Genomic DNA, 26,421 nt, shown 5'->3' on the forward strand with positions numbered 1-26,421 from the left:
GTAAAAACAGGCAGTTGTTTTCAAACTCCTTTTCAAAGTTGGAACAGTTCAGGAGAACACACAACAACAGCTGAAAACGGCAGATAATACCTAATATGTATTCAAAAATTATACAATCATAAGATAAATGTTTTCTTTGAACCTGAAAGAAAACAATGATAATTTTACATATAGAGACTGCTAGCGCATGGAAAAGTTCTCAGAGGGGTAGAAAGCTACTGATATTGTAGATATACATGTACAAAATAATAGGGCATAGACACAAGGGGACTTAGGATATAAATGCACCCAATTTAAACAAAAAACCCAAAAGGAAAAGAAAGAAGTGTTAATAGTTTCAGCTGCTCTTCCTTTGCAGGTCATTCTTTAAGCTAATTTCACCAAGGTATGCACTGTCCATCACTAGAAACTTCTAAATCAAAATGAGTCTAAAGGCTTTACTTCAAAAGATTTAATTCAAGGGACTCCTCTGACCAACATGATGCAAGAGGTCAGACCGAGTGGCCAGAACGCTCCTTTGCTGCCTTTATAATCTGGTAATCTATGGATAATGTGAGAGCCCCATGAACCACAGCAATAATGATCTCATTCTCAGCACCAGAGGAAACAAAAGTTCACAATGAAATTAATAGTACTGGAAACCTAAAACCCAAAATACCAAAACAAGCATGCATTTGTCCTTCAGATAGACCTACATTTTACATATTCCAGTAATCCTAAAGTACTTATATGTTGCAAAATCCCCTTGGTTTTCAATATTAACATTTAGCAGGAGGCAAAACCGCCATTTGCCAAAGTTAGATACAGAGATGCAGGAATAAATTGTGGAAGATGCTTTTAAAATAACAATTATCATTTACAATAGAGTTGTTCCCCCTCAAAAAAAAAAAAAAAAATAAAAAAAAATCTTTATTTTCGTGTCTGACAGTCTACAATAATCAGGAAACCTTCAAACAGATTACTTCATGTGACCATGTCAAAATTCTGCCACTGCACAGCAGGTTGTATCTGGGAGCTACAGGCACATACAGCAGCACGGAGAAGGCAAACACCCTAGCATTTATTTGATTTAGTTAGTTAGTTTCCGTAAGTTACCCTCAGAATTTTTTTTTACTTATTTTTACAAGCTTACTACAAAATCAGCCATACCACAGAAAGAGGACTAATGCCAAGGAATTGCGACTGCAAGCCACTCAGCAGAAATCTGACATCCATAAGAGCCGTGCTGTCCACTAATGAAGTGTTACTTTTTTTCAGTTGAAGCTAAAATGCTTTCTGTTTCTAACAAAAACTAAAGCCAGATCCATTAAATTTATAAAATATTTAAATATAAAGTCCCTCCCTGTACTCAACAAGAGCAATTCAGCCAGTTGCAAAAAAAGCGCAAAGTTTAATAGGAAATCTGACTGAAAAGCAAAAAAAAATTCTGAATATTAAGCCAAATTTTTCTCAAGTTCTAAATGAAATATTTATAATTTCAATGTTGCAGTTCTGGATAAGCTACATAAGAGATGGGAACTTCTCAGAAGCACTTGCAATAACATACACACGGAGATAAGACAAAAGGGAGGGTGGACGTAGAAGTGGAGTGGTACCAGGGTGAAGAACTAGTGACGGCATTTGCCTGGCCCTGAACCTGGTTTTCCACCTTTCGGTTCTACACCCAGTTCACAAACTTGCTTTTCCATATTTTCATACACCAAGTGATTTCTGATTATGACTTGCCACAATTATATCTCCACTGCTTTACAAACTTTCACCATTTTAATTAGCAATTAATTAAAATTGACTGACAGCACTAATTGTTTAAGGTAAACATTTCTCTTCCCAGTGACACTGAACTAAAACGATTAGAAAATAATAACCAGAACCAATTCTTCTGTAGAAAACTCATTTCTGATAACTCTAATAAAAGCTTTGCCTTGAGGCTGAAATCCTACAGAGCCAGTTTCCAAAGTTTTGTAAGTTTGCAATTTTGTCTGTGCAAAGAAGTCCACAGAGCACAGGCTTGCACGTGAGTATACAAATAAAAACAGCATTTAACAAATCAAACCGGTAAACACAAATGCAATTTTCATAAAAAGTGATCTTTATTTATGCATAGATTAATGCATGAGCAAAAAAAGAATCGCGTTTTGGTCTGTGGGGTTCTTTCCTTCTTTGCACACAGCTGCACGTCTGTGTTTCATAAAACTACATTTTTCTATATTCTGTATTCTAAAATCCCCAACTTGAGGGCAAAAAACAGTGCCACCCTCTTTCCCCAGGTAAATGTTCTCTACCAGTTCCCTTTCACCGCACGCTATGCCCCTATCTTCATAGTTAAGAAAAATTAATGGCAGTAATTCAGCATCGTACAACCACCGAGGCAGATTTTTAATAAAGACGACGGGCATTTTGGGCTGCATTCAGCCTGCCTGATTCCATGGCGTTAACTGAAAGGGTTAGGAGTGGAGCTTCCTGGCTTACCTAAGATCTGAATTAGCCTCTGATACCAGTTTTCCCTTCATCTCTCTCCCGTGACTCTAGACAAAATCTAGGGCAACTGGGCTGCTGACTGGTGCCACGGCTGGTTAGACTGGATGGATCCAACGCCTGCGAGCTACATTAACCTTCACACTCCCCAATGCACGTACAGTTCAGTCTTTACTAAATTAATGCTGTAGCTTTTCTTAATAATTGTCTTCAGAGTCATTCCCATTTAGAGGAACACTTTCAAAAGCACGCCAGGCTAGCTGCATATGCAGCGAGTGTTCAGCACTTCTGAAGGCGCTGCCCTTAGAGAACACAGTCTTCAAAGGACTGGGGCTAGGCTGTATTCCTAGGGTTACTGACTTCAAGTAAATAACCTGCTTTGTGGGGTATTGCAAAGTATTTGCATAGTTGCATGTAAATTTATAACACAGTGCAACACAACCAAAGTACAAAAATACGTTTCTTATCCCCAAACGCTTCTACAGTCAACTCGCAATTATTCAGGATATCAGATGGATAAAATATGCAAAGAATATCCCTACTAAGGTACTGAAAGATAATCTAGTTAGTATATTCACTTTGGGAAAAGAAAATTTAGGCATAGAATGAAAATGTAAATATTAATTTTTAAGTTTTGAGACACACGAGGTTAATCTTCAACCTGGATGATGTGACCGTGTATAAGTAACAGTTGGCTATACTCAAACAACAAAAAGTCTCCAAACAAGCAAGAGAGACCCCATCCCCTGAACAGTAAATTGAACAAGCGCTGGTGAGGGAAAACAAGAGGGGTTGCTAGGAGAAGCAAGGTTTAAGGAAGAACTTAAAAGAAGAGCGGGGCTGGCAGACAAGAATGGGAGAGAGGCACCAGGAAAGGAGCAAAGCTCAGGCTGCAACGGAAAAAGAAACAAGAGTAAATAGTAAAATCACTGCAGAAAACATCCCGTGTCTGAAAGGAGTTCGAACACATAGGCAGGTATGAAATTGCACAGTCCAAAAACCTGCACAGAATGAACATTTGATAATAAAGTGGGCATAAAAAAAGCAGCTGGGAAGGAGGACACCGACAGTAAAGATTTAAGTAAACGTAAAGGAGTTCCGTTCTCTCTCTTTTCCCTGTGTACAAAGTCTGTAAAGGTTATGACTCTTGTACCAACACTGAAAGAGAAGTTTCACAAAACTCAGGAGGTGCAGATTTGGAAGAACTATTCTGAGATGACAATCGGGTATTCAGCACAGCAACACACACGTTTGGAAACGTGAAGCAGCTGGCTGAGGCAGGGAAGTGGCAGAAACTAGAAGCAGAGAAAAATCACTGCCTGCTCAGAGGTGGCAAAGGAAAAGCAGCACTGTCATGAGCCTGACACTCCGCTTTTCAGAAACTCCAAATGGAAGAGTTTGGAAAGATGCAGAAGTAAGAAAAGAAAAAAAAAAAAAAAAAAAAAGCCAATACAGAAAATCTCAGCCAACCTGCCCCAAACTGGCTTGATTCTGCCCCATTTACCACCCCCTTCCCTGGGCTGCTGTTTGTGCAGCAATGTAACAAACCAGCCTAGGGAACTGTCCGAAATAAGTGGTTTTTTCTTTTCTTTTTTTTTTTTTGCCTGTTTTTCAGATGGATTAACTCCCCAGTTCACATGTAACTGCACAAACACCTGGGCTGATAGAAGGCAGGGGATGGACTGGGGGAGGACTGAGCAGGCAAGGACAAAGCAAGATGACTTCTTTCTGAAGCCGCGCCAGCCCACACTGGCTTAAAGCCTTCATCAAAACTAGAGCCTGAGACAATCTCTCAGTCACCCATCCCCGCCTTCTCAAATTTCTCTTTAAAGTAACACTGTTTGCAGAGTTCTCTCCAGCTTGCTCTGAAATCTTATCTGAAAGAGAAACCTTAAAACAAATAAGGAGCAAAAGCCTGCAGAATAACCACTTTATAGTAAACCAAAATCTTATAAAACTGGTAACACCTTCCTTGTTTCAAGTACATACACAGTTCCTGTGCGAAAGCCCATCATAGTACTGCTCTGGTTTACCCACAATAAACACCCAGCTATACTTTTTGAAAAAGTAGCATTACCGTGCTCAATTAAACCAGAACAAAACCAAATTTTGTAGATACAGAATGTTTTACATTTTCCATGCTAGAAGCCAAGCGTTACGTCTTTGCTTTCATACCCATACTGAGTCTAATGCACTGGTATTAAGTGCTCCTCAGAGAATTATCTCAGCAGACCTTCGCTGGGATGGGAGCGCGGCAGCTGCTGTACCCCGCGCTGGGGCACGGCAGAGTTTGCACAGAAACTCAGACGGCGCTTTCATGCCAGTAACAGCGCACTTGATTTATCCGTGCATAGGCATTAGCTAATATCTTACATGTAAAACAGTGCCACTCATTTAGCAGAAAATTTCTGTCACTAGAGCCTTCAAATAAAAGTATAGCTTCAGAAAAGCGAATCGCATCCCTGACATTCTGAGGCTGCGGACTCCTTAATGGCCTTTGGTGGGAAGTACAACATTCGCATGTGTTAAATTCCCCATTCTCAAAGGCCTTTAAGAGAATTGTATCGGCATATGTCGTGTAACGCAATGACAGAACCAACCCTTCCGTATCAGATGCCCATGGGCACATACCTGCAGAAGCCTCTTGCGTTACCTGAACTGGATGCTTACAGCCATGCACCAAAGGGAGCCCCTGTGTTCAGACAGCGGGCAGCACAGGAACACCTTTCCCCCTCATGGTGTATTTCCATCGGAAAACGCCAGGCATAATGGCTTCAGGGATGTGGCCGGCTCTCTCCTGGGGCACGGACTGACCAACGCTTTCACAAACGCTACCAGTCTGTTAATTACTACCCTTGTAGTAATCAAAGCAAGTTTGATTAAAGGCATTACAGTAACTCATGATAACTTCCCCAATCACCTGTTTTTGTTACAGAACTTAAACGCAGCACAGAGCTGAAAACCAGGTGCTTAGGACTAGTTTATCAGCAGTGCTTGGAAGTCAGGACAACACGCCACTTTTACACTGGCTGAACTCCGCAAAGCAGTCTGGTTTAGTCGTTTTCAATAAACAGGAAAACATGGACCTAAACTGATGCACCGCACCGGTGGGTTGAAAAATCCTCAACCCGTGCTTTCACTTTAAGAGATGCCTACACTAAATATAAAAAAAGATTTCTCCATGTTCACTGTAGCAGAAGCCTACACAAGTCCTAACAGCACAGAGGTATACAGAGTTTGACTTTTATTAAAGGGAGTTACATTTTCTAAACTGGGCTTGCCTTATGGTTCATAAATAGCAGCCTATCCCAAATGAGTTACTAATAAAGCACTTTACCAAATACAGAATAACGTATCTTGCACAGGCTGTGCTTTAGAGCACCACCGTAAGAGTGTTCAAGGGGGGGTTATTTAGCAGTATGGCAGCATAAAACCCGCATTACCTCCTTGGACAGTTACCCAGGTATCTTAGGATACGGTACCAGAGAGAAGCGACCGAGTTAGCACATCTGAATTTACCAACCTGTGGACAAGACACAATACACAACCACGTCTTCACTTCTGCTTCACAGCAATGCACAAAGGAGAGATTACCTTAAGCTGCCACTGGCAGGGTGAGAAGATACCTTCCCTTCCTGAGAGCCTGACTGAACGGGGCTCAAGAACTAAAAACAAAGAAAGAGATCTGCAATATCTTCTCTAACTTTAAAAACATCAAATACCAATTTTAAATACCTTTCAGGGCTAGAGAAAAGTGATGCCTCATTCTCTGAAATGGATACAATTCTCAACATGACATATTCCTCTTCAAGGACATAAAAATTTATGTCTTGAAAAGTTGCCCCTAGAAAAAGATTAAATTTGGTCCTTGAACAAGTATAATAGAGCAGGTGGAGGGAGGAGTTTAAGATGGCATGGAAGAAAGGCCACATATCTGAGGTTTTAAGGTAGCTAACTTCTCAGTGAGTTTCATTACAAGAATAAATCCTTGAAATGATCTATTGAGCAGGGAAAATACAGTCACAGGCATTTGACAGACTTTGTATTCTACCTACATGAAAGAGTGGGAAATAAATGCTTCCCTTTTGGGATCGGTTTTTCCCAAGAAATTGAAAGGCATAGCCGAGAAGGACTCTAGGCTGTACCTCAGGTTTCTGCTTCCATTTTTGCCACTGCCCACCAAAAAACATTTCATCTTTCTTTATCATGTTTTTATAGTGAAGACAACAGTTTCCCTTTCCTTGGTAAAATGCTCTGAAATCTTCTGATTTTCTTACTATTACAACATGCATTTTGACTCTGGGGTGCCCAAGTCTGTCCAAAGGGTCAGAGAAACAAGCTTTCAAATGTATTTCAGCTATGATCTCACAGTAGTTAACGAACTTAATGGTTATTTTTTAGACCATCTCCCTGCCTTTGAAAGGCCCAAGCTACATCCTGTCTTAATGCAACATCCTGATCTAACTAGCGGGCTTATGATACACAAACCGACATAGAAATTTGTCCCCCTGTCCAAAACATGCAAAAAGGGCTTAAGAGCTAAGTCACATCCTGAACTCCTCACAACAAAAAGCGATGCAATGCGTATCACAGATTCGGTCCTGCCTTTCAAGTGTGCCAGTCCTAATTTTCACGCCTCTGTTATCCAAAACACAGAGCTAAGAAGCTCCTACAACAACTTTAAAAAAATCCTTTATTCAGTTTAGTATTTAATTCGATTTTGCACCAATTTGCTCTCAAATCACTTTGTAAATACACATATCCATTCTCAAAAAGATAAAGCAAGTGTCAACTCCTCATTTATTGGTTATTCAGCTTTCTGATGGGATCCTTAAGGAGCAAAAGGAAAACCCTGTACTGGGGTGAGGAGTGTGGGGAGAGAGGAGGATAGGAAGGGGCCAGAATACACATACCAAAATCCCACTGAAAACTCAGGTAAGCAATCTGCTGCAATTCTCTACTCCTCACAGATATTGCAGTTCTGTTGGCATTACTGGCAATACTTACTTAAGTAGGAACTCCCAAAGCATGGCAAGGCAATGTTGCGCAGCATCAGCTAACACACTGAAGTTAATTTACTTCAAGTGGCATTTCTCACTTTCTTAAAAGTTAACAAACTTCATTAAATGCTTTTAATCAAGATGGAAAATGAGGAATATTTTCCTGAGTTTTATCCCTGTATTATCTTCTTTTGAATGCTGCAGCAATGGCAAACACTTATCTCGTGTCTCTCTTACAGCACAGAGACTGTTCTTTCATTATCAGTTTTTAAGAAGCTGTAAACTTATCTCAGCTGCTGGAATTCTTCACAAGAGGGGGAAAAAAAAATCAGTTATGATGTACGTATCATCTGCCTTTGGGAAAATCAAAACTGCCAGTGATATGCTGGGAAAGATCTCCTTAGACTCCTTTCACACAGTCTTGCAGTAGTTTTATTGTAACCAAGCAGTGTAATTTCAAATAACATTCTACAGCGTGCTGATGGCAAGCTCCTAAAATACAACTCTGCTCCGAACAACAACCGAGAATGCTATTGTGGGTCTCGTGTTTATAGCTGCTCACTGATCGTGTCATATTTGCAAAGCTTTCAAGAAAATTACAACTTTTTTTTCCCCACTGCTGAGACTTACAAATTCAGCCCAGAATGTTGATAACAAGCTCAGCACACCTCCAGAGCTAGCAAGCCTGCAGAACTTGCTCCTCTTCACAATTTTAGCTAAAAATTGGAAGTGTTTTAGCCAATCTACTTGGAAAAGTATATACTAGGGTCTTCGCAAAATCTAATAGGAGAGTAATATGCAGAAAAGGACTTCCACATTGTGGGAGGCAGCATACTACTGTATGAGGTATAGGTGCACATGGGACACAAACATATCTACATCTTATTACTGCCCTGATGAGCAAGTCATTTTGCTTCCCTTCCGTGCCTCAGTTTCTCCAACCAGAAGATGGGGATTGTAATACTGACCTCCATAAAATGCTACAAATTCTATACCTCCATCATGAGGACCTTCAGCTGGGAGGGAATAATCCAGTTACAGTCCTCCTGCCAGAACTGTTTATATATTAGGTCATTATATCCACATAGAATAAATACATTAGTAAAAAAAATAAACACACGCACAGAAATACTGTGACAGAAAGAAGCTGAACTAGGTATACACCCTGTCCAAGCCTGGGCATTCACCTACAAAAGCTTCCACTTGTTTGCTCTTCTCCTAGCCCCACAATTCTTGCATTTCAGACTGCACAGCAACAACTGCTTCAAAAGGAGAACAGGCAGGGTTCAGCTCTGAATACCTGGTCGGCTTTTAACTGCCCTTACAGAAGCGAATCCAGGTTTTCTGCAAGTCAGGAAGAGGCTTTAGTCACCAGCCCTAAACAAAATAATAATAAAAAATAAATAAATAAAAATATACTAATAATAATAATAATAAAAAAAATAAAAATAAAAAAAATCAATGAGCACCTGTCATTGTGTCACCCACCAGAAGGCAGAACACTCTGGACTCTGAGCAAAAAGAAATTCTCCGTACAGAGCACTAGCCAAGCACTTAAACTGCCAAGTGGGAAGACAGTTCAGGTGCACCCCTGAGCATGCGTCACCTACCCATCCGTTTTGCATGGCACCCTAACTGACACAGGCTCAGGGGAAACAGGCGCTGCGGTGGACACTGCTTACCTTGACTTCAGCAAAGCTGCAGACATGGTCTGCCATGGTGTTCTCAAAGCCAAATTGTTGAGGCATCGTGGTTTGGCTAGTTGGCCCAGAAGGTAAGCATAAAATTGGCTGGACTGCCAAGTTTGAAGGACTGTGATTAATAGTACAAAGTCCATCTAGCAGACAGGTACTACAGGGATCCCTCAGGGGCAACGCTGTCTTGATTAGCAATGAGCCAGCAAGGCAGAAGGCACCCTAGGCAGGTATGCAGATGACACCAAGCTGGGGAGCAGTCACATCAGAAGGTAGGGCTGACATTCAGAGAGATCTCAGCAAGTTGGAAAACTGGGCTGACAGGAACTGCGTTTGTCTTTGAACTTCTTGAAAAGTCTCACACCCGAGACAGAATAACCCCTTGCTATGGTACAGGCTGGGACTGACCAACTAATGAACAGCTTGCACAAAAGGAGCTGGAGGTCCCCATGGACAAGTTGAGCAGGACCCAGCAGCGTGCTCTTGCATCAAGAAAGGCCAAACACGTACTGAGGTGTATTAGCCAAAGTGCAGCCAGCAGTCAAGGGAAGTGGTTATTCCCCTCTATTCAGCACCAATGAGGCTGCATCTGGAGAGCCATGTGCAGGTCTAGGTTCTTAAGTACAACTTCAGTGCTCTGGAGTGACTACAGCAGAGGGCCATGGACATGACTGAGGGGCTGGAGCATGTGATATATGAGGAAAAGCTGAGAGAGCTGGGCTTGTTCAGCCCTGAGAAGAGAAGGCTTTAGGGGAAATCTAATGATGTCGTAATTACCTAGTGAGGGCATATAGAGAATATGGAGCCAAATTCTTCTCAGACACACACAGACAGAATGAAAGACAACACATGCAAGTTGCAGCAAGAGAAAATCTGATTAGGTATTAGAAAAAAAAAACAAACCAACCTTTGCCATGAGGTAGTAAAACAGTGCAATAGGGTGCCCAGAGAGAGCACTGCTAGAGGCAACCAACACTCAACCAGAGTAGGGCTTCAGCAATCTACTGAGGACATGAGCAGGGAATCAGAGAGCTGACTTCCAACCTACGTTACTCTACAATCCTACATAGGACACAAGCCTTCTGGATTGTCTCCTCTGTATTTCATCACCTTCAAATATATTGTCTATATAAACATTTCCCTGTATGTACCATACCTCCCCTGACTGCTAGAGAGCTGGTGGAAAATGCTCTGTATCCTAAAACATGTCAGTAGGAAGGACTGTTGTGATGAAACACTTCTGTCAAGCTACTTTTTTCCGCAGCTTCTTTTTTTCTTTTTTTTGATGCTGTCCTCATGTTCTGGATACTACCTCTCAGCCAACGTTCTCGGCTCCCTGTTGTGCTCCCAACTTCTCCAGTTGCAACTGGAAGAAAGTGACCAATTTACAGCTCTGCTGGGAGGGCTGCCAACTTCATCAGCAAAAACCAAGGACTGGAGCATTCTCTGGTTTCATCACTGAATGACTATGAGAAACAGCTGAGACACTAAAGCCACCAGTTCAAAGACTGAGGAATGAGTACTGAAGCAACCAATATTTGAGTTGCTTTCCTCTGCCACAGTAAGAGCTTAGAGTCTGGGGTTTTATTTTTATTAAACTGAACGTTGACAAAAATATTTTTCAGCTGAAAAACTATAATCTGAATATGTGCTGGAAATAATTATTGGCAATGAACTGGGTCCTCCAGATGTGACAAGAATGCAGCGATTTGGGAGTCCCTCGGAGACAGCAGCACAGATGCTGTCCATCTGTTGCATTCTCTAGAAGACTGATCCTTTAAGGACCAGAAATTTTCATAGAGAAGAGAAAATTCGACTTGGATTCTGCAGAAGTTAATAGCACTGATGTGGGAAAACCAAACTTTAAACTCCAAGTACGTACAGAATAGAGCATTCTCTGAATTCAGGTACCAACTGAGATGCAGTGGCTGAAACCTCCAGATGTTTCTTTAAAAGAAGGCTTCTTCAGTAATGACTTACAATTATTTTACATTTCTTTCCTCATTTCCCTGGAGATCAAGGATGGTCCACTGGTGATTTCAATGGCAAATTTCAAAAGAAATATTCTCAATTCAGACAGCCCAGCTCTTTTGCCCAACAGGAAAACTCACAGAAAAGCATCTATAATCTCACAACCTTTGGAGCTGAATAGGCAGAATTTCATTACTCTGAAGCCATGGCTTCATTAGGGAGGGAGGGGAAAAAAGAAGTGCATTTGTAATGCAAGTTAGCCAGAAGGGGACAAAATCCTTGCAAAGCAAGGACACAGTGGTGCTTTCTCAGAAACTAGCAAGTTCAGGTAACCTCTCAAATTTTCTGCAGTCTAACTTGAAACACCAGCTCTTTGTTTGTCCTCGAATTGTGCCACACGTTACAGTACCTGAAATTACAATAACAACTTTGTTTCCCCTTGGAAACTGAAAGGCCAAAGGCTCTCTACAAGCACAATAAAAAGTTAAAAGGACCAATTACAGAAGGAAAAATACTGTAAAACAGATAAGGTGATAAATTCTCCTGACGATAAGACAGAGGCAATGTTTGGAGTTCTGGGGTTTTTTATGTAATAAAGACTTTCACATTCCAGTTTGTACATGTCATGTTGTTGGATATGTATTTCTATGGCACAATTTTCTCTTCATATTAAAAATATTATAGCATATTACAAGTTAGACACAATTTTTTGTTGACACTGAAAGGATTTTTTTTCAGTCTATATGTTTCTCCTCTTTCAAAATTTGCTTTCCATCATGAGTAGTTCATATACAATAATATAAAATATATTGTTCACCATTCCTTCCTGCTTACCAATACAAAAGGAATCTGAAGAGAACTCTGATTTCTATAGTCTCTGTCGAGGCATAAGCTAAGACTTTACTTTTGGCAGACAAGCTGCTCCTTCATTGAAGAAACAGTTATACATCTCCATTTAAAAATACTGATTAGCAAATCTCATAGCACTTTACCAACACATGCAGTCAAAACATCACTGAGACTACTGTGTTTCTCCCAAACTGGAAGGATGTTGAAAACTTAAATGATTCACTTACAGCTGATCTAAAGATGAGAGCTCTGCAATTTATGTTTTATTGTCAAATGTTTAAAGGATTAAATCTAAATAAAATACACAATACACAAGCTTCAAAGCACACGTTATCTTCAACATCTTATTTCCAATTAGCAAGTCAAAATAAAGAAGGCATGGGGAACATTTGGCTTCAAAAGCAGAGCTCTGGAAGAAATCAAAATTTTCGTTGTTTTGGGCCTCATTTAAGGCTGCTATTTTCCCAAACTGCTGAAATTGGATAAGATGGAAAGATTATTCTCTCTCTCAAAGGGGGGAAAATAGCAGACATTCCACCATGTGATTGAGTATTACATCATTTGTACTTACAATACCGAGCCAGTCTGGCAGTTAAACTTAAAAGACATTTTTTTTTGCCTTCAAGGAAGGACATGGACTTGCCATAAAGGCAGGCTAGCAGTGAAAAGGTTAGAAAAGGCTCAGCTCACAATTTTACTTGGCGTGAGATTACAAAATGCTAGAAGTCTTTCAGTAAGAAGCATTTCCACTATGAAGTTTGTGTATGAAGACTACGTCATGCAAACAAGATACCAGTGACTTAAGAAATAAGACCACTCTTGAGAAGTACTTTTACCAATTTTTAAAAGGCTTATACTTTATTAGGATGTAAGAAATCATCAGAGACCACTTTCAAAACACGAGGACAGGCCAGGTATGAGAATGAATACTGGTTTTCCAAAACAAATCTGAAAGGTAGTATTGTTTCTGTGATACACCTTCGCTTTGTTCTTACAGGATCAAAAAGTGCACGACAACTGCGTAAGACTTAAGAATAAGATGAAAGTGGACATAGTTTTAGAAGACCTCAAGCTAAAATAATATTTGCAGATAGCAAGCACAGAAGTGCTTATACATCTCAACGCACTGGCTTTTAATCACCCTATTTTGCATTACTGATCTTAATTAAACTATTTAATAATATGAATTTGTCTTCTAAGGCATCATTCTTACTGCATTAAAATGCAAATACACAGTCTTCAAAATGATTTTCATGAAGGAGAGCATTTAATTTTCTAATTGACTTCTAAAGTATTAAAATGCAGAAAACATTAGTGATGGCTACAACCAGGAATATTTTTCAGTGACCAGATCAAAAACATCAACCATAATTGATCATGTTTGCTACCAGGATTTATTTAAACAAAGCATCAGGTAACCTTTTTTTTTTTTTTTTCCCCTTTTCTTAAGGGGGGTGGGTGTGCAGGGAAGGAAGGGGAAGCGTCTCCTCCACATCCCACACCACGTCCAGCATATCCTCTGACAAAAGCAAGAATGTGCTACACAATGACCGGCTGTACCATGCTGTTTTTTATTTAGCTGGGGTTTGCAACACATAAGCTCCCATCAGGTCCAAACACCACACAGTTATAATGCTGTTTTTACTGACATAAGCACCAAAAATCAGATGCAGAGATAAACTTCTGAATTAAGCAGAGCGCCAACCTAATCATTTCCTCTTTAAACAAGCTTTAAGAAGATTGTTAAATATTTATTTTCACAAGCATGCAAGGATCGCTGAAGGTCAAAGACATCAGAGGTGTGATCCCCTTCCTTATCGTCCCTCCTTTGTATTTATTTCACTGGAAGGAGGCCCCTCTGCCATCGTGTTTCCCTCCCCTCATCCATCATCCAGAACTCGTCCTGCCCCCATTCCCCTCATTAGTTCCCATGTCTCTGCCTCCATGTTTCAAAGCATCACCCCCTCTCGGTGCTGCTGGTAAGTGAGGGCTGCCCCTCGTATTCTTACCCTGGTATTACTGATGCCTTCACAGCTCTCCTGTCCCTGCTTCTGTTTCTTTCCTTGTTTCACCTTTACCATGAGAATGTCTCAGCAGTTCAGAAACCCCAAACTGGAACATAATTACTAAGAGGACAGACCAAGCCATGAATTTTATTATTATTATTATTATGCACGCAATAACAGACCACTATTACAGGCATTAAAAATCTGGCTCAGATGCTTCTGCTCCAAGTGTTTCTGCGTTACACAAGGCCCGACGTGGTGATGGAGCACAGGACTGCCGAACAATAAACACTGCTTCTACCTGCCCAGAATGGAATTCAAGCCCACAGTGACAAAGCCTTCAGCGAACCTAATCCAGAAGCCCACAGAGTAAAGCCTGTCCCTTCCTTTCAAAGAGGGACCACAATGACTGGTTTTGTCCCAACGCAGAAAGGTACGATGGGCAAGGGCAAAAGACCTCCAAAATTAAAACAATTTGGTGCGACAGCTCTATTGAGCACAAATCCCATGGTTTGTGCCAGTCGTACCCATCAACGTGCTTTGAGAAAGAACTGCCGAGAGAGAGACTTGAAATGCTGCTCTATAAAGCAAAAAACTATTTCTGCAGTCAAATTTCAGAAGAGGATTATTTTGACCTTTACTGTTCAAAATATCCTTTAAATGAGGAAAACAAACAACAAAGCTATCAGAACCAGCCAAAATCTGTAATCTTGATAGGCCATCTTGTGACCCTGTCCCCCTCTCTATCTCTGCAGATACTTTGTTTAATGCTGCATTATGGAAAAATTGAAAATTTGAGCCACCTGCTGGGTACCAACATCCTGAGGGGAAAAAAGTTGGTCACTCCTCTACACAAAAGCTGGTGAGAATTTCCTCAGCAAATTCAGTGGAGCAGGATCAGGTCTCCCCTTGCCAGCACTAGAGGTCAAAAACTTTTTTTATCCTGAGTTAGTAACAAGTTAACAGAAAAGCAGATTTTCAGAGTGTGCAATTCTTAAACAAAACATCAGCCTGAACACACACACACACGCAAAATTACAGTCCTCCTGCTTCTTTTGGATGATATATTTAGAAATCCTATTAGCTGGAGAGATCAACATTCTTATCTGAATTTCCAGGATGCTGTAACATGCAAAATTAGAGCAGCTCTCTTAAGTGGGTCAATTATCACTACTGCACTTACAGCAGCTTTTCCCCTCCCTCCCTGCAGCATCCATAATGGGCATTGAGCACAAGGATTTAAACAGTAAGATGTTGAGTTGACACACACACACCACAATGTAGAGTTCCCTTCCCCTTTTATATTTTCAGAATCTTAAAGGAACAAAGAAAATCACCCAAGTACAGAATCTCCACATTAAAATTACGGTCTCCCTGCAGAAAGCTTCGATGACTTTCAGCGACAGGGCACCCTGCAGGATAATGCGAGTCAGCAATCACACTCACTGTTTTCCTGCCACGTCCGAGTCATGCGCAAGTGAGGTTTATGGCTTTCCTCCACAGGGGACAAGAGGAGAACCTGAGGGCCACTGGCCATCTCCCCAGTCCTGTCCCCCAGGTGCAGAGCCATACAACCAGTTTGAAAGGCTTCAGGTTATTTTCTTCTGAAGAGGGAATTCACTTTTAAAGACACTGCAAATCACCAGATACAAGTGGAATAATTCACGTACCCAGCATCACTTCAGATGCTACAAAGGCATCCACAGAGGACTGGCAGATACGACACAGGACCTAGGGAACCACAGGCTCTTCTGCAATACAGCCGGAGGCCAGGTAAGGTACCAGAGAGTGACCCAGCCCCGACTGCTCCTGCCTTGCTGCCTCACTGCCACCCAACCGTAAGCGCAGGGTGGAAGCCAGGAGCAGCCCCTGCAGGAAGGGGATGTAGTGGGGAAGAGAACAGAGCCACACAACGGAGCATACAACATCAGCGAGCACATGGGAGAGGAAAATTTTACTTTCCCACCAACAGGAGACATGAAACACCTCATTTTCTCTGCAACATATTTCCTTTATATGTCAAAAAAGCGCGAGGCAGTCCTGCGAGTGACAAATCATATGATTCTGCTTCACTCCATGGAAAAGGAGACTGGACATGCTGGCTTCAGGTCATGAGCCCTGCTGCTGAAATTCAGCAGTCCCAACCCTGGCTGGAGGAGAGGGCGACGGGAAGAAATTAAGGTGTAGAAATTGGATTTCTATTGCTGCCCCTGGCTGCCCTCTTCCCTACATCTCCAGCATTTTCTCCCATGGTACCAAAAAGGAATGATCACACAAGCCAAGCATTACCAAACATATTAAGTATTTGGAAATAGATGCAAATAACATGGGGCAACATTAGCCACTCTCTATTTAAGGTGGCAATTTTTCATTAATAGATTGAAACTCTCCCAGCTAAAATACATCCATTCAAAACCACACCCATTTTAAAACTTCATTTTGAAATGAAGTGGACAAGGCTTTTCCAAGACTTCAAGTCCAAGCAAATGCTTCATTAGGAAGCATTTCTTCACCAAGAGTGTGGTCAAACACTGGAACAGGCTTCCTAGAGGGGTGGTCGATGCCCCAGGCCTGTCAGTGTTTAAGAAGCATTTGGACAATGCCCTTAATAACATGTTTTAACTTTTGGTCAGCCCTGAAGTGCTCAGGCAGTTGGACTAGGTGATCGCTGTAGGTCCCTCCCAACTGAAACTATTCTATCCTATTCAACTTTCTATGAAGTAAGATATTGGTGTCCTAGTAAAATGAAGTAATTTGGTTTTGTAACTATTACATATATTTTTAACTCCAATTTCAAATCCATTTCTACTCTCTTACGTCTTGTCACACGCAACACTTGAACAAAACACATTTTGAATGCAACTGTATTTAATCAAAAGTAAAAGGTCAGTTACTAAAAAGAAAGTCCTTAACCGAAGCGAAGTAGAAACCAGTTTTATTAACTTCCCTAACTAGAGCTCGAAAATTTTGTTGATTAAAGCCTAATTTCAAAAGTTAACTTTTTAATTGGGAACACTAGGGCCTGCTGGCTCCAGGAAGTTTTAGCAGAGGTCAAAAGATTGCTGGAGATCTAATTTTTCATTTCTAATAAAAGAGGAAGTCTTGCCCTTTTCCTTGCAAAGATAGACCTTGAAGTGTTAGTAGGGAAACAAAGAATGTATCCATCAAAGGTTCTCATGGCGAGGTTATACAAAGCTTCCCAAGACAGTATGGAAGCCAACAGAGCCTGCTAATGCTTGAAAGGAAATTAGCTGAACTTCTTTTGCAAAGACAACAAGGCAGAAAGGCTCAGTAGCTGATGCCTAATCTAGGATTAAAGAGACCAATTCCTTGCTCCGTCACAGATTTTCTGGGTAACTTTGAATATGTCACTTAGCCTCAGTTCTGCACCTGGAAATGAAGATAAATACTCTCAACTTCCCTTACTGTGACATGAAAATAAACACATTAAACCAGAAGGCATTCAAAAGAGCTTGGCAATAAAGTGCAAGTACGGCAGACAAATAGGAAATAACAAAGTACTGCCCCATTCAGCCAGGAGATGCCCGTTTTTTTTCCAAATCCTTCTTGCCTGCTGGGATCCTGCAATGCATTCGTGATCTTCCCTCAAACAAAAGGGAGGTTCACAGGGCAGAGGAAGCAGGGGAGGAAAAGCGCCTTACGCTTTCCCACCCAGCACAAGTTTACACATAAAAGACACCAAGGCACTGAACTTTCTCCTGTCAGCCTGCTGCTCCCAACGCTCAAATTTAAGAGGTTGTTTTCCTTAGACATTTAGCGGAAACGTTCTGCAAACAACTGGGAAGAGAGGTCTCACTTGGCTGCCTTGGACAGACCCCAGGAGGACCCCACCTCTTTCCTCTGACTACACACAAAGCCGGCTGAAGACCACCTGAATAACTTGGGCAACCTCAAGCTCAGGAGGCTGCCCCTGCCCCAGGCCGTGGGAAGGGCTTGGCGAGCCCCCCTGCATCAAGACTGATCAGCTTTACTGGAGGGGGAAAAACCTGCCCTGAATTTACCTCCAGAGGCAAACAAGGGGATGTTTACACAAGATAGCTGGTGAGGGAACTCTGTGAGAACTTTTTGTCATGTGGAAAAGGTTTTATTTACTAAGCTCTAACAAGACAGGATTTGGTTTACAACTAAGGGTGCGTTTTCCAGAGAGCTTCAAAGGAAAAGAATAAATAAATAAAAAACGGGTGTGTGTGTGTGTGTGTGTGTGTGTGTGAATAAATTACATTTACCATGTAAAATGTTGCTGTAAAAACCCCCAGGTGGTAGAGTTCAAAATATCACAAACAAAAAGGTGGACAGTTGTACATTTTTTCTAACTGTTGTGTACAGTAAAAAGGATTACAAGCAGAATGAAACTTCCCTTGGCTAAAACAAACTGATATCCCACCTGGAAAATTCTGGCCAGGCTCTCATTGTTCCCAAGTGACCCTAGGGCAGCCACGGGTTACAGCCGAGCCTGTAAGTCACTCAAACACCCTGCCTGGCTCTTCCCAAGTGCTCTCTCTCTTGGGAACGGCAGGACCAGCTAAAGAGCCCTTTGTTTCCATTCAAACATATGTAGGGGTGGAAAAGCTGTTCAAAACATTAAAGAGAAACAACTGAGGACTGTTACTATTCCAAGAAACAAATTAAGAGGCAGAGTCTGAAATGCCCAGAGCGCTGGCAGTGCCAGCTGAAGTCAGATGTCACTGGAAACGCTCAGCATGGCTCAGCCCCTGGTAAGGGGCACAACCGGTTCCATCAAACCTGAGGATTTAAAAATCATTATCTCCTTCAGATGTATTTTTTGTATTATACCTTTACTTCTGACACCGATAATATAGACAGATTTTATAAAGAGAATAATAAAGTTTTTATAGGTAGCTCATCAAAAGGATGAAACACCTCCTAAATTTAGCTAATAGCTAGTAAGCCATCTTCCCTTTAAAACATTAACACTGACAAGTAATACAAGCAAGGCAAATGAAAAGCTGTGTCAAAGTTGCTGCATTGTGGGGGTTTGTGTCAAATAAGCTAATAAAAACCACAAACTAATGTCAAATCATTTCAGACTCAAATAATATATTAAACTTTCTCAAGAACTATATATAAAAGCTGCACTTCAGATAAACTAACTTTTGCGTTCTCCTTAAGTTCTAGAAATATTTCTTCAGATTAAAAAAAATTCTGTTTACTGGAATATATTGCATTTTTGCATTAATTAAACACCACATAAGAACCAAGGAGAACTTAATGTTTTCCTATTTCAGGCTGAGGTTTATTCAGGCATAATTCAGACTGCACCAGTAGACTTGGCTACAGTTTTCCTCACATCTTCACAGAGGCTGGCTGGCGACATGTACATTATGAAAAAAGAAGAATAAGCAGATATCCATGTCAGATAAATACATTCCACTCCCTCAAACTGAACTCAATGCAGACACAATTAAACGCTGTTTTCCCCTCTCCAAACACTTCCCACTCCTTTGGTTCTACCACAGGAGAGAGAACACAAAATTTCTTGCCACTTCAGCCCCTGACTACATCCCACTGTACCTCCCTAGGCCACGTACATACTTTGTTCCTTCCGCCATGATATTTTTTAAAAAATATGCCATCTTCTACTTCAGAGACTAATCTCTTCCCAGCTGATCTCTGTTGCCTCTATGACTCCCAAGTCATCCCACTGATTCATTTGGGCCACCCAAAACCAAGGTGTCTTTAACTTCCTTTTCTAAATTTCTCCCAAATGTCTTCATAAGAGTTCTACAACCAACACAATGATAATAAACACTTTAAACTCAGCAGATCTGCTTAGCAGTGTCATATAAATCTTGAAGTGTTACAAATACCGTACGTCCTTTGTACAGCCTACTTCTCTTTGCATGCCATCCTCTGCTGGCTTCTCCAGAAGACCAAAACCAACTGCAAGCTTATTACCCCGAACGTGCATCTTCGTTCTTGCTAAAGCATCTTGCCACGTGGCCATCCTCTGCACCTGCTCTTGGTCTCCCTGGACCAAAGGCCCTGGGAAGACGCCTGCCTCCTCTAGCACATTTCTGTATTGCCAGATCTAGGCTGGAAACAAATATAACGTGCTGGTAATGATAATCATAATTAATCTACGGAGGCTTGAATGTATTTTCATTTCAAAGGTCAGCAATATGCACCTGTGGCTCTCAGGTTTTTGAGTTGCTAATGAACAGATAAGATACTAGAAAAGGACCTTAGATTCCAATGTTCAGAATTCATAATTTATTTGGGGTTTGTTTTTCAAACTACACTGTATTTTAAATACTAAAAAACAAAACAAAAACCCAAAGAGCAGAACACAGGCAGAAGCTGAGCTCACTCTCCCAAAGTAACACAGTTAAATTCTTAATATCAACTACAAAATTAAGTTTATCTAATGGATTTTTTAAAAAATTTCAAACATTAGCCATACAGTCATGCCCTACCACTTCTTGATTCCCAGGTGGCACAGTAACCATGCAAATGAAGATGGAGTACTTTGTGATATTGATATAGAAAGACAGAGCCCACCTTTGCAGTCTTATTCATACCCAGGTCCTAGTATTTTACGTGAAATATCACACAGAATATTATCTCAATTTAATGAAGTGGGAAAATTAATTTAGGTATTTATGAAGTGTCAACCAGACCAGTATATCTTGCATATGCTGAAATATTTTAAAGAAGGATACATCAAACAAGCCAAGGGGTGGGTTTTTTTTGTTTGCCAGAGAAGTTAGCCACACTTGCTGCAGAGATGGCTGCTATATTACAATGTACCTAGTTGCCTATTACAGCTCATACTGCTTCAAATGCTTTTTTTTATCAGTATCACTGAGGAAAAAGGGATTGGCATATTATGTCTAGGCTATCATTCAGTAGTATCAAATAACGACTGTAAATAAATGACTTGAAAAACGTGACATGGGCATAAAAAATAATGGCAATGTTTTTAGATCAATACTGTCTTTATGGTAATGAGGGTTATAATGTTCAAAGTTCACAGAGAGATTTTTACATTAGAAGAGACTAGTGGAATAGGCAAGCTTTCCTTTTAATTCCATTACTCCTGCAAAACCACATTTTTTTGAACATGCAAATGCAATGACCACAACGCCATCAGAAAGCACTAATTTCAGAATACTGAATGTAGTTTCTGAAACTAAAAAAAATCATCTCAATCTTAAAAGAAAAGCTAAGCTGTTCAACTGCTAAAATATAGGATGAAAACAGCAATCCAGAAAAAGCATCAAATCAAATAGAATACTGATGATATGCACATACTGGTTTAAAGTAGAAAAAAACTAAAATAACACAGAAGAAATTGTTTTATACTAAACTCCAAATTCCAGCAACTGAAACACAGCATTAAAAAAGTAAAAATATATAAAACAAACAAATTTGGATGGCAAGCAGTATTTAAAGTTTACATGAATTTTAATGAAGTTCTACAAGACAAAAATAGGGAAGGTCTAGAGGCAAGGAGTACTCACAACTCTGGCCTGCCTGCAGTCCCACCTCCAGCCAGATTTCCCGTACGATCTCTGAGCAAATTTCAGAGTTTATCAAATGCCTTTTTCCCTAAAACTAAACCAAGAGTGATACTGTCCTTCCCACAACCATTAAAAAAAGGAAATCCAAATATCATATGGATAACCCACTGGAACTATAATATTTTCTTTATTGCTGACACTACAGGAGGGTTGGGGTTAATTTTCATGTTTTAAAAAAGAAAAACAGAACAAAAAGAAAGACCAACACACCATAAACAAGTAATCCCTAGCAAGGCACAGGAAAAGTGCCATCTTCTACTAGAAGAAAACATTGAGAAAAAAGAAATTTAGAGTTACTGATGGGAGGCAGAGCGATATTTATAGCTCCTTCTAAATACCAAGTATTGTACATTTAAAAAGGGAAAAATTTTACTTGAACCACAGAAAAAAACCTCCCATTCACTACATTATATAAAACCAACAGTGACAAAGTTAGCTCCTAAACACTTACCTTTGCAAATTTTGAAACAAGACCTAACTGGGATAGTTGACTTACTAGAAGTATGTCTTATATTTATTTATTTTTATTTTTTAAACGTGAAAGGATACGAGGAGTGCCTTCTGTCCTACACACCAGGTAGAGACATGCAGCAATTACGTGGGTCATCTTTCTCCCCCGGGTTAGGTGCTTGCTCACAGCCATCTTGAAAAAATTAAAGGCAGTATCCAGACAATGTTGATTGAGTTGAAGCTGGTTTCCCAAGTGGTGAATCTGACGTTTCCCTAGAAAAATTAACAAGGAAAAAAAACCACTTAACAACTTTGTAATTAGTGCGCTTTGGGGTTGGGGGTTTTTTGGTGGGTTTTTTTAAAGACAAAACAGAGGGGGCAGATTTTGGATTTCGTCTTTGTGTGAAATACAGTAACCTCTCAAGTTTCAGGAACTCAGCGCCTCTGAACAAAAAAAAGCCTTGTTTTAGACTGCTCGAATTGAAATACACGCAATCAAGGAGCCCTGGAAAACAAAGCCCAAACATCAGACCCAGAGAGGATCCAAAACATAGCCAAGACTTCTCAGGCAAAAGATTATGCCCCCTGCTCCAAAGATCATTTGACAATTAGTACTTGGTTATCTGTAGTGATGAACTTCTGAAAACCAGTCGTCATGGCATGCTTGACACTGACATGCAAAGAGAGAAGATGTTTTGCTGCAGCTCTCTAAGAAGTGATGAAGTTTGCAGTTCCTCTGACCACAACCGAAGCCCGCAAGGAAAGGGGCTCTGCTCCGGGCTTGCCCGTGACCACCACCGATGGGGAGGCATTTCCTTCCTCTGAACACTTGCACACCAGAGCCTTCATGTAAGGCTTGGCTGCCAGACTGCCAAGATTAGTTTGTGGCTTCAGGAAAACAAATGTGCCTTCACCCTTAAATAAAATAATCAAGAAGTGTGTTTCGGATGATTCATGGCAGGAAGCGGTACAGCTGCTGGGACAGATGCGGGAAGCGAGGTCTAGTCCATCCTTACAGCTCCAGCCGCGGAAGAGTGCGCCAAAAAGACAGCTTAAGAAAAAGATGGGGGAAGTCATGAGGAAAACAGAGGACTGGCGTTTCTCAGCATACGGGGTCAGACGGCACATCAAGCAAAATCCTTTAATTCAATGTGCCGGGCAGATGTTTCCAGTACGTGTATTTACAGGAAACGCTCATCTGTTCCCTTCAGAGATGTCATGAGTAGCTTTGCTGAAGGGGGCATGACGCTCACCAAGTGCCTCAGTCACCATTGCTCACAGAAAGCAATGGTGACCAGGCAATGCTTACCAGAACACCACCAGCACCTGCACAAAGTGCACATCTTAAATTTATGCAAATCCTTACACCATCATTAATGCTTAACTACCAAAGAACCTTCTGCCAAAAGGATCTGCTTCAACACTGATTAAAAATGCTTAACTGCCAAAGAACCTTCTGCCAAAAGGATCTGCTTCAATTTGGCTTTAATAAAAAGCGACACCAAACACACAGCCAGGGTCAGCAAGACAAACAGGAGCTGCCACAAAGCAACAGCTTCTTCTTCCTGCACAAGTGGCAATTAGTGCACTAACCCATGAGATCTCCTTTAAGGCACGTTGGTCAACCAGGTGTAACACATTTGGATGACGAAGTAACAACAGAGGAAGAATGCGTCACCTTTTGCAGGAGGTGTGGGTAAAATAAGCTACTCAAGACTAATCCAAAGCCCATTAAGTGAATAGTTTTTCCACTACCATCAGCAGGCCCTGGACTGGTGCGAACCAGCCTCAAATACAAATATTGCATCTTCCCAAAACTAAGAGACTAACGAGCACTCACCCTTCCCTAAATTGTATTTCACACGCTATAACCTGTATGCCGAAGCAGGATCAAGACTTATGTCCCTAAGAAAGAATCCGTTTGTACTGATCCATGGGCAAAAAAAAATGCACTTAGCTTTGAGTACCGAACCTCATTTCTGCAGTGGCAGCTTCCCTGATCAACCCCTCCCTGAACATGTCCACCCCAGAGACCCATAGCTACGGGAAGCTGCCTCTTCCTAATCACCTAAGCATCCTATTTTATCTGGTTGTGTTTTGCCACACATGGCTGCCAAGATGAAGGCACAAAGAACTGTCATCTGCAGAGATTTTAGGCACTACATGCAGATGTACAACTCCCTCAGCTGCAGGAAGATCCAGACGGGAATCACGCAGCATTCCCTTTAAATAAGATGGCCCAATTCAGTGTCCTCAAAGTCACAAAGGCAGCTGATAATGAGAAACAATTTCAGCACTTTTAAGTGTTGTCTCATTTTTGCTTTTAAGTAAAGCTTTTGTAAAAACATAAAGAGAAGACTGGCTCCTATGCCAAGGAAGAGTCACATGCAATCCTGAATGCTTCATGGGCTAGTGGAGGGATGGTATGCAGGGCCCACCTGGCTCCACACAGACCAGGATGGTGCAGGCCACCAAGCAAGAAGAGGCGATGAAGAAGCTTCCCACGGCACCAGCAGGGCCGCAGCTGATGTGGCCCTGGGCCCACACCAGAGAACAGCCCAAACGAGCTGGAGACACAGAGTAAGAATAGGACAAGCATCCATGAGACTTCTCCCCCAGCAACCCCCGTCCCATCCCCATTACAAGGTAATCCTTCTCCCAGGAACACCACTCTCATTCAGGGCTCCACACCTCACAGGGTGCTTCAGAAACAAAGAACATGCAGAAGAGAAAAAAAAATAACATTGAGGAAGATATTTGAAATTCATTTCTTTCATAGGCTGTTTTTCCCACTGAGCTGGTCCCATGCCCAAGCTACCATTAATATTCTCTGAGTATTTAACCTTTTCTTAATTTCAAACATTGAAATATAATTCATCATAAACCATGCTAGGTAAACAGTATGCTTGTTTGCGTAATATATGCTTTTTTTGCTGAGCTCTTCATCCAGCACCAATATTTAAAAATGTAATAACTTTAGGGGTGACCCATCGTTGTCTACTGACAAATACCAAAGAGCTCTAAGAGCACGGAAAGGTACTTGTCCACTTAAGAAATGCCATTTCTTGGAATATTTTTACCCAACCTTCAGCAGACCAATGCAGGCTTTAATTCTGTGTGCTAGTACTCCCTCAAGCTGCTTTGTAGTATTGCATCAGTCGTATAGTTTGTGGAAAAATAAGACAACTGTTACGCTGCTATCGATCGCCAAAATGAACAACTTAACGCAGGACAAGAAGCATCTTAGAAATCATGTACATCTTGATGACTAACTTGGTTTTGTCCTTATCTGTTATGAGAGAGAAAGAAATGTACTGCTTATAGCATCATCTAAGATAAATATTTACATTCTGTAACCAGTCTCCTATTTACTGAAGAAAGATCAAAAGCTTTGTTGTTCCCCCACCACCCCCGCCCCTTAAATTTAACATGACAACAAAATTCTATTTTTCTGGTATCTTATATAACACTACCAAAAAAAAAAAAAATAGCTGGAAGAGCTAGCACTAGCAATCATGCTTCTAGATTTCTCCACGGGGAACACAAGATACCTTGTACTCCTTCTGGTTCCTTCACAGATTCAAGAAGCATCTCCATTCAAACGGTAACTCCAAGAAAAGGCATCGGCTAAATGGCTATTGCCCCCGTGCTGCAGTACAGTACCAAACTGTGGTACAGCGCCCTCATCCCAGTCAGAAGACAACCAGAAGTATATAATTTTGTGATTTCCAACCTTTTCTGCCAATCTCACTAATCTGGCATTTCCAGAGCTGAAAAACACATCTCCATAATATTTTACCTAACGATGAATACAGCGATCTGATCTGATGGTATCTGAAGAGCAGATATTCATACTTAGAGAAATTGGGCATAAGAAAACAACTGATGAAAATAAAGTCTCTATCCAATGCTCCAGTTACTGTTGACAAACATGACCAGAGACCCAGTACCCATTCATACTGCCAGTCCTCAACGTGAAGAGTCCTCATAGCTGTGCAAGAGCAGGCTCAAGCCTCGCTAAGCATTCAGATGCCCTCTTACACGAGTGACTGCTCCCCCAGCAATATGGTCAGTGCGGGGAGGAACTGCAGAGCAGCTGCAAGCTACAGGGCTGGGAAGATGAGCAATTCCCTCCAGCAAACCTACCACACTGCATTATGCCTATCAGCCCTTGAATGTACTCCCACTCCCACCGCTCCTCGCTAGCTGGGTGGCATTTTATAACCTTCCATTTGTTGTTTATCTCCTGACTGGCTCTATCGTTTGCTCTAGACTACCAGCGTGGCTTCAATCAGCCCTGACGGCTGGCTAATGCCCTTACGCCAGTTTGACCATATGGTCCCAGTGTGCAGTGAGCTGGCCCAGCTATCTGCAAGAATGCAATAAGCCTTATGATCTCAGCCAAAACAGTGGG

General features: G+C 41.2%; 1 protein-coding gene across 1 annotated transcript in view; it reads right to left on the reverse strand.

Moving 5' to 3' along the window:
* The window catches only part of BRF1 (BRF1 RNA polymerase III transcription initiation factor subunit), a 178,640-nt gene that overhangs the window by 111,307 nt on the left and 40,912 nt on the right, over nucleotides 1-26,421 (reverse strand). Inside the window, exon 3 of the mRNA XM_009644854.2 lies at nucleotides 22,107-22,280. Coding sequence (XP_009643149.1) covers nucleotides 22,107-22,200 — 94 coding nt within the window. The 5' untranslated portion in view covers nucleotides 22,201-22,280. The remainder of the gene's footprint in view (nucleotides 1-22,106; nucleotides 22,281-26,421) is intronic.

This window comes from Egretta garzetta, unplaced genomic scaffold, assembly GCF_000687185.1.
Source record: "Egretta garzetta isolate BGI_Z169 unplaced genomic scaffold, ASM68718v1 scaffold508, whole genome shotgun sequence".
NCBI lineage: Eukaryota > Metazoa > Chordata > Aves > Pelecaniformes > Ardeidae > Egretta > Egretta garzetta.